The sequence below is a fragment of the Palaemon carinicauda genome, chromosome 20 (genome assembly GCF_036898095.1).
Source record: "Palaemon carinicauda isolate YSFRI2023 chromosome 20, ASM3689809v2, whole genome shotgun sequence".
Taxonomy (NCBI): domain Eukaryota; kingdom Metazoa; phylum Arthropoda; class Malacostraca; order Decapoda; family Palaemonidae; genus Palaemon; species Palaemon carinicauda.
The window spans coordinates 72,775,898-72,789,397 of record NC_090744.1 but is presented as its reverse complement, the minus strand read 5'-3'; the positions used below and the strand labels follow the sequence as shown (position 1 = coordinate 72,789,397).

Here is a 13,500-nt window from a genome sequence, read left to right as displayed (position 1 = left end):
CCCTTTCACGAGGGATACTCGCTCCAGGAGTTAGAATTCTGGTACCTTAAGGTAAATTCTCTGGGAATATCGCCGTAGTTGTAATATACCCTAGGAAGCTACCCTATAGGAACTTCCATCAGGACGACATGGCTATCTCACCCAAAAATAGATTTTTCGCTTCGCTCAAAATCCGTTATATATATATATATATATATATATATATATATATATATATATATATATATATATATATATATATATATATATATATATATATATATATATATATATATATATATATATATATATACAGCTAAACACTTTTTCTTTATTATATATGGGTGATATTAATAAAATCACCTGAAATCCAACTAGGAAAGACGTAGACCAATCAGGGACATCGTTCAATCCGTAGAGAAATTTATCTTCCGGTGACATTTTGGCATCATCTTCTTGAGGGGGGAGTTCGATGACCTCGTTCCCGTCTTCCTCCACATAGCTAATTGCAGAATCCTCGCTGCTGTTCATCTTTTAGGCCTATGGGAAACAGAGTTAGAAGAGTTTACTTTTAGCCGATTTTGAGGTAAAGTATAATAAATCTAAATGTTCAAATTTCTTATGATTTTCATGTAAACATATTTTGTAATACAGTATATTCCTCAAGTTTTATGCAAGCTTTGGCAAATTCGTTGGTTAATCTTATTTATCGGTAATATAACGGTTTTTAGCATTAATGAGGAAATTATATATATATATATATATATATATATATATATATATATATATATATATATATATATATATATATATATATATATATATATATATATATATATATATATATATATATATATATATATATAAAATAGAACTTCAGTTTATGAATGGAGTAAGCTCAATTCCTAAAATTCTTGTATTAAACAACTTTTCTCACGAATATAATGGAAATTCATTCGAAACATTCCACAATGTTTTAACTACATAGATATGCTTATTTTTTCATTAAACAATTTATAAATCCTAACATCATAAATTGATAAAATTAATGATCCTTGATAAAATGCAGAAATAATTGACAAAGTATCTCGCACTTTGCCTTTAAAGAGAGTAGTGGTTGGTATGATGATGACAAGAGAGTGCAAAGAATAGGAAAATGAAGAGAACGAGGAGGAGGAGGAGGAGGAGCCCTTATTGCTTGGAAGGAGAATTCGCCTCCAGGAGAAGTTCATTTAAGATATAAAGATTTCTCTTTCTTGAACGACGTTCACTAAGTAAATAACCCAATTTACTCTTTAAGGTCACAGTCTTCTTTTTTTACACTCTTACATTCAATTTTGATGCGGAATCTAAGAAAAAATGGCTGCTTTTGGATTTTCGTTAAGAGTAGCCTTGAAAATTGCCATTTTTTGTCGCACACAGATAATTTCAGATTTCATCATATTTTAATTGTATAATTTCTGTTTCATTGCCATACAAAAGTTCATGCCATTTTGAAGATTCTTTATATGGTAAAAAACTTAATTTGTTTAGGCATATATCCTGGACTTCTAGATATTGGCCACAGTGACCACTGATATTGTTACCTTATGAGAAAATTCTTCAATTTACCTATATATATATATATATATATATATATATATATATATATATATATATATATATATATATATATATATATATATATATATATATATATATATATATATATTATAATCTCCTGTACAACACATAAGGCATCGGTAACACGGGAGTAGCGTAGGAGGGCTTATTAGCTGCTTTAGCCAACTTCGTGATGTTAGTGCTTGTAATCATATTGTACAAGAAATATTGTGATGAGTGGTTTTCTGGGTGGCTGGCTAATTTACGCTACTTTTGGACATTCTAAGCAATTTTTGTGCTTTTATACTTTATTATAGAACTAGTGAAAGCCTTTTACTCAAAAGTAGTGAGTGAAGGCTCAACAGATCCATTGCCTGACATAACTAGTGATCCTAAATGCCTAGCAGATGATTTTATTGATTATTTTGAAGAAAAAATAAATCAAATCTGCTCTAGTTTTCACAACATCGGCACAACAGAACGAAGGAATACATCAGTCTAAAGGTGTAAGTACGCTAAGGGTATTCAAAGAGTTAAGTTAGAGTGATCATATGAGAAGCATAAAGAAAGTAAAAAAAACGTACTGCGGAAATGACCCATTTCCAATTAACGATGTAAAAGATGCAGAAAATTTCACCAGACTACAAGAGACTTACCGAAACATGGTAAATATGAGTCTAACACAGGCAGTTTTCCCTAATTGTGAGAAAGTTGCATGTATCAAGCCTGTGTATAAAGGAAAATGTGATGCAGACAATTTAAGTTCATATAGGCCAATATCAAATCTGTCATATTTTTCGAAAATTATTGAAACTGCTGTACTCGAACAAACCTGGAAACATCTGAAAAAATCTAATGCCATACCTGATGATCAATCTGCATACAGAGAAAATTACTCCACAGAAACAAGAGTGTTAGCGATTAAAAATTGACATAACAGAAATTATAACAATGGTAAGTGTTGCATTCTTGTGATGCTTGATCTAAGTACAGCATTTGATACTGTAGAGCATACATATCTGATGGAAGACCTTAAAGCTGTGGGCATCGTAGAACGAGCATATGACTGGTTTGTGAGTTATCTTGAAAACCTCAAAGTTAAAGTAGTAATATCAAATGTTGAATCTGAGACAAGAAAACTAACCAAAGGGGAGCCTCAAGGCAATGTACTAGGTCCTCTCCTGTTTGAAATTTACACGATTGAACTGGCAAATATACTTGAAATTCACAGAGTTAAATTTAAAATATACGCTGATGATACACATTTTTATTTCCCAATAGAATCAGTTGATGAAGCTAAAAGAAAGATACATGAAATAATGAATGACATTAAGGCTTGGATGTTAACAAAAAAGCTCAAGCTCAATGAAGATAAAAGTGAATGTATTATTTTTGGAAATGAAAAAGATATAAAAAGAATCGAATGCTTCCAAAGAATTGAAATAGGTCAAACGATCATTGACCTAAAGAAATCTGTCAGAAATCTTGGAGTAATCATGGATGATAGACTGACAATGAATGAACATATAAATAATATGGTAAGAAATTGTAACTATCATATTAGAAACATAGCATTTATTAGTAAATACTTAGATGAAAAATCTCTGGCCATACTCATTAATCACCACATATTTTCAAGAATTGATTACTGCAACTCACTGTTCTATGGCTTACCAAATTATCAGCTGAAGAAAATTCAGAGAGTGCAAAACAGAGCCGCTAGATTAATAAAAGGACTACACAAAAGGGAAAGAGTTACCCCTGCACTAATTAAATTACACTAGCTGCCAGTAAAAGCGAGAATTGAATACAAGCTACTCTTACTAACGTTTAAGATACTGAACCAAAATGAACCAAAATATCTAAAATAATGCCTGAACAAACTAGAACTAGAAACAAATGTTAACATAAGACACATGAGTGACAAACATAGGCTATCTGAACCAAGAACAAATAGTAAATTTGGTGAAAGGGCTTTTAGCTACTGTGCGCCTAGACATTATAATAAACTGCCAACTGAAATGAAGGACCTAAAGGGAGCAATTGAATTTAAGAAGAAACTAAAGACATTACTTTTCACAAGATCATATGATTTGGAAGATGCTAAAATCAAAGAATTGTATAAGTTATAATGAAAATGTTTCGTTTGATGATTAATATGGACCTGCCCGAGAAGTAGTTCACTCGACTTCAGTGGAGGGTTGGATTTAAACCCAAAACAAGTAAAACAAGTAAAGTGTATTGGAATTATCTGATCATGAGACATTCAAAACACTCCCAGGACCAGGTAAAATGTTTCATATACCTGAAAATTTCTTTTTTAGAAGATAAACATTGTGCAAACACGTGGAATTCTAGATGAGATGCCCAGTGAAGTTGATTTCTCTTTGATATTATCTGAAAATGAAGATTGGTCTCCTTAATTGAATGAAAATATAAAAGAAGAGCACAGAAATAAGATCATAGGAAATTATATCAGGGTTCATGTGGGGAAATTAATGACGATGAAATAATCTCGTATAAAAAAAAAAGAAAAAAAAAAAATATCTGGTGAGCATACTTGTGTGCACTGATTGTGGCATAATGGCTGAATAAAATTTTGGGAAACAAAATCTTGATGTCAACATGGTTGTGAGGTGTAGATGTGAATCGCCCGAAGTTTACATGCACGGTTAGGTGAATGACTAAAAATGTAAATATAGATAAAAGAGGTATAACGACAGTAGCATTTGTGTACTAAGTGATGAAAGGTGGAGGATTAGCATATGCTACATATTGAAAATTTTGCAGAAAATTTATATTATAAAACAAGGTAAAAAGTTGAAAAAAGACGTACACAGTCATTATTAAAGTTTACATTTCAAATCTAATGAAAAGGGCATCCTGGGCATATATTACTAAACCTGCTAACAATGAGTTGTTGGAAACTATAAATCCCCCATAAGGTATTATCATTCGATTTAGCTCAATATAAAAGAAGATAATATCTTTTTAGCAAGAGAGGGACTCGGGAGCCTTGTAGCTATATCAATGAGGGTAAGTGAAAGATATTCTAAAAATGCTTTTACCTCAAATCACATTTTTTTCTTAAATTTCCAATTCTTTCGACTCTTTTAGTTGTCAACATGCTCTATTTCAAGTAGCTTAAAAATGCTTGATTTTGGTATTTTTCAAGCAATGATTCTAAATTTTCCTCTATGCATTTTCTATATTCAAGTATTTATGCAAAATTTCGAGTTTTCTTTCATTCTTAAGAATATCTAAAAATAAAATAAATTTCTACGGTATATAAGGTTAATCTTTACGCTATGGCTAACATCAGTAGACGTGCATATAGCCACCATGTTGATAGCAGGGGAGTCTACTACTGATGAAGCGGACTACTGTATGAATCACGAGGGAGAGTCGATTTTTTTGGTAACAACATAATCCAATCAACAAATCGGCAACAATAAATCTTGGATACGTGTGACAATAATGGTATAGGGATTCAGGGAAAAGGTCAGTCACCTCATATGTTTTGTTCCATATGGATTAGGACACACCACTTCTTTGTATATAGTTGACTGGTCTTAAAGCAGACGCCTCAGCGAATGTGACGTCATACAAGTAAGGACTTAGTGAGTTGAAATACATTACATGTTGGAAGAAGAAAGTACTGTTTGTGATCAGCATTTCTGATGGATTTAGTGATAATGAACAAAACTTGATTGATCATAGAAATGTTCAGAATAGAAAATATATCAATGAACACTTTTTACATGATGATCATGATAAGGATTATGTGTTAGAAGGTGGAAGTGAGAGTGATGATAGCAATATTTCATTATACAGTGACATAAATGAAACCAAACTAAGCACAGTAGGTTTTAGAAGAGGCAGGCTGAGTAAAAGGAGTCGTTGTAGTTGGATCTCATTTCTGTAGCTCTAGCGAAGGTGATAGTGGAAATAGATATTGGTGCTCCATTTTGGATTCTAGTAACTGGACAAATGGTGAAGGATTTATTCCGACCAGATATGATATTCAGGCTGAACTAGGAATCACTGATGAATTTAGTCTACCCCTTGATTCTAATGAATGGGATTTATATGAATTATTTATGGATGAGGAACTAGTAAATGTCATAAAATAAGAGGCAAATTTCTACCTAGAACAAAGGATAATTGGTCGCAATACAAATATAATGGTGTATTTGTTCGAGGACAGAGAGAGAGAGAGAGAGAGAGAGAGAGAGAGAGAGAGAGAGTCTCACCTGATGATTAGATATTTTATTTTTGGTCAAATTATAGAACAACACAGGACAACATTTCTGATACGAAAAACAACTCTTCCTACAGTAAATAATGTGCTTTCAACGAATTTGACCTTTATTTCCACTGCAAATAAACCGTTCTACCGTTATGGAACCCCACCTTCCGAACGGACACAAGTGGGAACCTAGGACTTTGGGTTTGCGAGAACAGAACAAAATGGGATTACTAGAGTCTTTCAAGATTTTTAAAAGACCACAGAAGCTAAAAAACTGTCCTAACATAAGTAAGGGGATTTGGCAAAGCCCCTGGACCGCCCTTCTAAGGTCACAAAACATCCAAGGACACAGACCTAACCGGGGTCTGCGGACTCTCCTTCCCAGGTTGCAAACCATCCTAAGTCACAGACCTGTACGGGGTTAAGCCCCCCGGAACCCCCTCCCCAGGTCATAAACTAAAAGTAGATCACAAATAAATCCTTACGTAATGATAAAGTAAATCACAAATAAATCCTCACATCATGATAAAGTACATCACAAATAATTCTTTACCTTATGATTGACACTTGCGTCTGTTATTTTCCTTGGCAGTCTTTACAGATGCGAAAATGTGCTGGTCTTCCCTGAAATTACCCTTGGGACACTTTAACTTTTGAGGGATAACTTAATGAGCTTTTAAAAATTATTCACTAGACAGGGAGTACCATGATAATCACCTTGAAATAGCCAAAAAAGTAGTCATTAAATTTTTTTACTTTGGGCTCCATAATGCACACCCGACACGTAACACATCTCAAAGGAGCTGAAAACTTGTGCTAAGAAAACAGGGTGTGTTACAGAACTGCCTACGTCACATTCCAGCATACATACATGCCCAAATATGGTAGACTTCGTCATATGATAGAGGAAGGACGTTGGTACGAAGGAAGTATAAACTCATAACTGAGCAACAAGTAGGAGGGCTTGGGTGCACAAGTATAAACTCGTAATGGTGCAAAAAGTTATGCACAAACTCAGAAATGGGAGCAGATACATCTGACTACAAAAATGTAAACAAAATAGTGTAATAAATATTTCAGGGAAAGAGGATCCACATATTTTGTACAATTATTCGTGGATTTATTATGTGTCCCAAAGAATAATATATATAGAAAAGATAAGGTTAGAATATAGAAAGGTTATATCTCATTAACTATTTTTTACGACGGAAATGAAGGTCATTTTCGAAGAAAACAGGAGTTTTTCTATGCATTATTAAGTTTTTTATTAGTAAATTTTTTTCAGTGTAATTCTATAATAATACTTTATTTTTCTTGTTTGTTTAATAAGTAGAAATGATGTGTATTGTAAATGTCAAGTTTATGAAATATGTTTATTTGATCAAACGACTCAGGTTTGTATATGTTGAGATTAGAAAATGGGCACGGAGAAGCCCAAATGAAGAAACAAAAAGTGAAATAGATTTTATTCTCAGTGAAAGAGTTAATTTCCTTAAAGATATAACAGTGTTAAACAAGGTAAAGTCAAGCGACCATAGAATGGTTAGAAGTAATTTTTTTTAGATCTAATGGAAGAAAGAGATTAACGAATTTAAAAAAAAAAGGAAGTAAACACTTGTAATAAGACAAAAATCTGATGAGATTCGTTTAGCAATACAAAATAGGTATGTTTGGCTACATGACGTAATGGAAGTAAATAAAGATAAAAGGAACAGTAATTTCATAAAATTTGTATTAGATTCAGCACATAAGATAGGTAGAAAAGTTCCTAAACAAGATCAAGAAAAAAGAATAAAAAAAAATAATACAAAAAATATAAAAGAGATGTAATAGAATTAGCAGAACTATCCCAATCAATAAACAAACTAAAAATCAGACATTTGTAAACACAAATAGGCCAAAATTGAGAGAACGCTAAAGAAAGGAAGCAGCATTTAGTTAGTGAACAGAAGACTTGGAACAGGGTGCCAACTGATCACTCCTTTAAGGGATTAAAATGGAAAGATTATAAACAGATGAGATGAAATTATAAAGAATACAGAAGTTTTCTATATAACTTAACAGAATATTGATATAAGAAATTACTTTCACAATAGAAATAATGAAACACCTGAGCTGAAACTAACGCTAACCTTAGGAGAAGTGAAAAAGTCACCAAAAGACATATAAAGAGGGAAAGCAGCAGGAGATGATGGCCTAACAATTGATGTAAAAATAGATGGGGGAGATTTCATAGTAGTAGAACTCACTGAACTTTACACAAAATGTCGGTAAAAATATGCTATACCTACAGCTTGGAAAAAACTTTATCATTATTCTAGTTCACAAAAAGAGGCACACAAAAGACCTTAAAATTAATTCCCAATAAGTTTAATCTGAGTTATATATGAAATACTCACAAAGTTCATATTAGGCCTAAAAAAGACAAGTAGACTTCAATCAAGCAGGCCGGCTTTAGAAGCGGGTATTCAACAACTGACCATATCCATGTAATTAACAATCTAATGGAAAAATCAATTGCGTATAACAAATGACTATATATGGCATTTATAAATTATAAAAATGATTTTGATTATGTTAAAACTTCATAAGTAATGAAAGTCCTTCAGAGACAAGGAACACTTGACGACTGATAAACAGGTAGTGCAGCAATCCTAAAACTACATAACTATAGTGAGAAATTCCGAGTTAGACAGGGAGACCCCATCTCCTCAATTATTCACACCTTGCCTAGAATAAGTTTTTAAGAATCTAGGTAGGGAAATATAGGAATTAACATCAAAGGGAATATTTTAAAAAATTAAGAACTGCTGATGACATAGTTTACTTTAGTGAATCATGGGAGGGATTACAAAAGATGATAGAAGATTTGAATAGAAAAAATGGAAATGTAGGATTGGAAATGAATAAGGCTCAATGAGGGTTACAAATGAATTTAAAAGAAGCATCAGCATAGAGTGGAGTGCTTTTCTAACACAAAATGAGAAACATGAAAGGTGAAATGCCAGTTTATTTAGAAAGAAAAGTATTCAATCACATGATGAAAAGTTGGAAGCTCTTCTCTAGTTTCTGTGCAGGACCTCCTTTGGTTTTACAGGTAGGCTCTCTATGACTTTCTTGAGGGAATTGATAGCTAAGGCTACTTCTCCCTCGGTGTTCTCAGTGTCAGTGTCAATCGGGGTGATGCCTGTGATGAAGACATGATTGGTATGTCAGTGGCCATCGATGTCCTGCTGGTATTACCTTTTGCCTCGGAAACTTAGACCCTTACTAAAGTGTTAGAACATAAGCTGGTTACAACTCAGAAAGATATGGAAAGAATAGTCATGGGAATAACATATGCGAGCGCACGATTATGTTATAACTCAGAGGCAAGGTGAATGCAACTTACTTTATTTTAACAGATAGCGGGCTTACATAAAAGACTTTCAGGGTAAGAAGGTAAAAAATTCAAACACACCACTTCATGAAAAAAACAGGATAAAACTGGTTCTGTTAACTGTAAGGTGTAGAGCGAGACATACAATAACAAAGAAAATACCATTACAGTGTACTAGTATGTGTGAATGGCGTGCGGTACATGGCTCCTACCCTAAGAATGACATGCAAGTGAATTAGGGAACCCTAATCTTGAGAGGTGTACTGTAGGTGGGCCATCTGGCAGGAGATATGCATGTTTTAGGCAATCAATGAAGACCCAGTCTTCTTTGCTATGCATGTTAATAAAGAATGCTTTCGGCGTATAATGGATCACGAGGAAAGAACCTGTGTAAGGGGTTATAGAGGTGGTTTGCTAATGTCATTGTGTAGGAAAACGTGCGTTGCAGAGTGCTGATCTGTCGGTATGTGTTGCTTAGCTGGGGGCTTGTAAGTCTGGCGGCATGTAGTAAATTTTCATGCAATGTGACATAGGCGATGGAAATTGTAAGAGGAGGTTGCAGACTGAAAAAAAATTCAACAGGGACGACCAACGGGTCACCATATATCATTTCAGCTGCTGAGACATCCAAGGCATCTTTAGGAGTGGTCCTTAGTCCCAAGAGGACCCAGGAAAGTTTGGTAAGCCAGTTGGAGTCCTAGCAGTGGGACATCAAAGCTGCTTTGGGGGAACGATGAAAACTTTCAACTATTCCGTTGGCAGCAGGGTTGTAGGCGATTGTCTAATGTGGGGTGATTCCTAGGGGATTTTCTAATGATGTCAAAAATATAGAGGTGAAAGTGGTACCCCTGTCAGAGGTAATATGCTCAGGAATACCAAATCTTGCTATTCATACTGAGAGTTAGGGAGATATACATGAAGCACATACTGCATTTTCCATGCGAATGGCCTCAGGCCAACGTGTAGAGCGGTCGATGACAGTAAACAAGCAACCATGTCCTTGTGATGTGGGTAGGGGCCCAAGTACATCAATGTGCATGTGAACAAAGCAACACTCAGGTTGAGAAAAGATGCCCACTCCTGAATCCCTTTGCTTATCTACTTCTGAAGATTGGCATGAAGTACAGGCACAGACCTAATCCTTAGTGTCCTTGGTAATGCCATGCTAAATAAACTTCATCTTCAGTAGCTGTACAGTAGCTCAGTGCAAGGGATGTGGTAGGCCATGAATGAGATCAAACACCTGGCGGCACATGGGAGCAGGTATCCAAGGTCTAGGTCTACCTGTATTGACATCACAGAGGAGAGTGGCATTGGATCCATTGAAAGGGACGTCTTCCCAATGGAGGGATGTGCAGAACTTCCTACATGATTAGAACTCTGGATCTTTTCTTTGGGCTTCTGCCAAGGCATTGTCATCCAGTCCAAGACGATTGGCGGCCAATGTGTTTCTTGACAGGGTATCAGCAACAGGATTCATTTTCCCACAGACGTGTTGAAGGGAGCAGTTTCATTCAGTCATGGCAGAGTGATGTCAGCGTTGACGGGAGGACCAGGCGTCGGACTGTGGAGTGAAGACGTACGCAAGAGGCATGTGGTCCATACGAATAAGGAAGGGCGTACCTTCCAATAAGTGGCGAAAGTGACAGACAGCTAAGTGCACTGCCAGCAAGTAAAATAATTGCATTTTGCCTCGGATAGTTTTCTACTGAAGATGGCCAATGGGCTGGGCAAGCCATTGACAACCTGCTTGAGTACTGTATCAATAGTGACGTCGCTGGAATTGGTGGAGGGAAGGAGAGATGCATGAGGTGCAGAAAAGGTGAAAGCAGCAGCGGTTGATAGGACATTCTTAGCGTTGCAGAATGCCGGTTCTTGAAGGAGATCCTACTTCAGGTCTTTTGGCTTGCCGTGGATTAAGGCCTTGGGGGGGTTGGGGGAGGGGGGGGGGGGGGCAAGAGTAGTAGTGATAACTGGGAGGAAACGGTGATAATAGTTTATCATGTCCAAGAATATTTGTAGTGCTTTGACGGTTGAGAGCGTGTGGACGCTCTGAGCGGCTGCCACCTTGTCAGGATGGGGGTGGACTCCTTCAGGAGTGATGAGGTGCCCTAAAAACGATATTTCATTGGCGCCAAAGGTATACTTGTTGGACCGGACTACAATACTGTTCAGCATGATGCGTAGGTTACGGAGGTGTTCCTCCTTGTTGGAAGAAAACACAAGTATGTTGCTTACGTTGCATACACATGTAGGGAGGTTCCCTAAGATGCAATCCATGAGATGTTGAACAGTGGCCCCAGCGTTACAAAGGCCGAAACAGGAGTAATTAAGGGTCTATGTACCAAAAGGGGTGTTGATGGCAGTGTTGGGGATGTCTTCTCGGTTCATGGGCACCTGATAATACCCCTTCAGTAGGTATTGTGCAAGTAGGAGGTCACGTCGGGGATGTAGTGGTCTGGTTCTATCTGCAGGTTAAAACTCCTGTAACCCCTACACGGACCCAGTGAGCCATCTGTTTTCAGGATGATATATAAGGATGATGACCACGGGCTGGAGGCCCATTTCTTCCATTTTGGCGAACATTTGTTTGGTGGCTGCCAAACCATCCGGTCAGAAGCCTGAATCTGACGAACACTGGGGGCCCTTTTATCTTGATAAATACTGTGCTTGGCAGGGACCTTTGGCTTTAAGGAAAGTTCTGGGTGGATGACTTCTGGGTACAATATGAGGAGATAGGCGTAGGTATCTGTGGGTGTGCTAATGTGGGGAGCGAGGTTGTGGAAGAGGTGTGGATGAGTATGAGTATTATGAGAGAGCTGAAAAAGAATTACTATGAGGGCGGTGGGCGACGGCGAGTTTTGCTCCAGGAGGTATTTGTTTTTAGGCCATTGGACGTTAATTTGGGGTCCTCTTGTTTGCAAAGCCAATCGGAGTTTTCCGGGAAATCCTCTTCAGGAATTGTTGCAAGAACGTAATCTGCTTTGATGCCTGACTGAGTCACGCCCTTGTTGCAAAACTGGACTTCAGCCCCCTGGATCCAGGCAAACTCTTCTCCGGCGGCTAAGGGCATCAGTTTCACTGATACTGAAGAGGCAGGTTATGGTAGCTGCATCTTCAAATAGCAGTAAGGGGCAGGCAGGATCAAGCAAATATTCCCCTGGTCACCAATGAGGTTGTAACTGAGAGGCGAGGTGAATGCAGCTAAGTTTATTTCAACACAAAGTGTGCTTGTATACAGGACTTTCAGTGGAAGGTCATAAAAATTCAAACTCATCAATTCAAGAAAAGACAGGCTGAAACCTGTTCTGTTAACAGTGAGGTGCAGAGCGAGATATACAATGGAAAAGAAAATACAGTTACAATGTATGAATGTGTGTGAAACAATTGCTGTACAAACACTAGGGGACAGAAAAAAATTGACAAGGATACGCTAGCAAACTACAGTAGAGAATAATCTAACAACATGTACGAAATAGCCATAGACATGGGCATGGCATATAATGATTATGACAGATAACATATGGAATAGAGATTGCAAACGACTCAGGTGAAGAAAGCGATGATGATGGATCGACAAGCAAAGAATATTGGCGAGTATAGACTGGCATAGAAAGACTTGTGACGAACCGAGAGAAGGTTGTGACTCAAAGGCAGAATGAAAGCAACTGAGTAACTTTATTACAGAACATCCATTTATATATATATATATATATATATATATATATATATATATATATATATATATATATATATATATATATATATATATATATATATATATATATATATATATATATATATATATATATAAACTCCATGCTAAAAGGGCACTAAAGACATAACAGGCAATTTCATGTTCAACCGATACACAAAATGAAATGTTGTTACTATGTACGATCGTGTGACACACGGTTGGTACATGGCTCCCCCGCTAAAAATGACATACTGTACATTTCTTCGCGGCAGCTCGGAATCTGGAGTGGTAGTAGCAAAACTGAGGCCGATAGGCAGCAGTGAGTGGCTGTAGAAGTCGTTGGTTGGGGCGCGAGTGAGCTGTGGATGATGGGTGGCTTTGTTGCCGCTCCGGCTCGTCCCGGGGTAGGCGTTTGTGTCCTATGGCATTCATAGGCGTGTGTATCCTACAGCATTCATATGCGTGTCCTACAGCATTCATAGGCGTGTCCTACGGCATTCATAGGCGTGTGTGTCCTACGGCATTCATAGGCGTGTGTGTCCTACAGCATTCATAGGTGTGTGTGTCCTACGGCATTCACAGGCATGTGTGTCC

General features: G+C 36.7%; 1 protein-coding gene across 1 annotated transcript in view; it reads right to left on the bottom strand.

Moving 5' to 3' along the window:
* Window positions 1–13,500, bottom strand: part of LOC137659512 (solute carrier family 23 member 2-like) — a 131,268-nt gene that overhangs the window by 87,391 nt on the left and 30,377 nt on the right. The window contains exon 2 of the mRNA XM_068394388.1: window positions 343–519. Coding sequence (XP_068250489.1) covers window positions 343–510 — 168 coding nt within the window. The 5' untranslated portion in view covers window positions 511–519. The remainder of the gene's footprint in view (window positions 1–342; window positions 520–13,500) is intronic.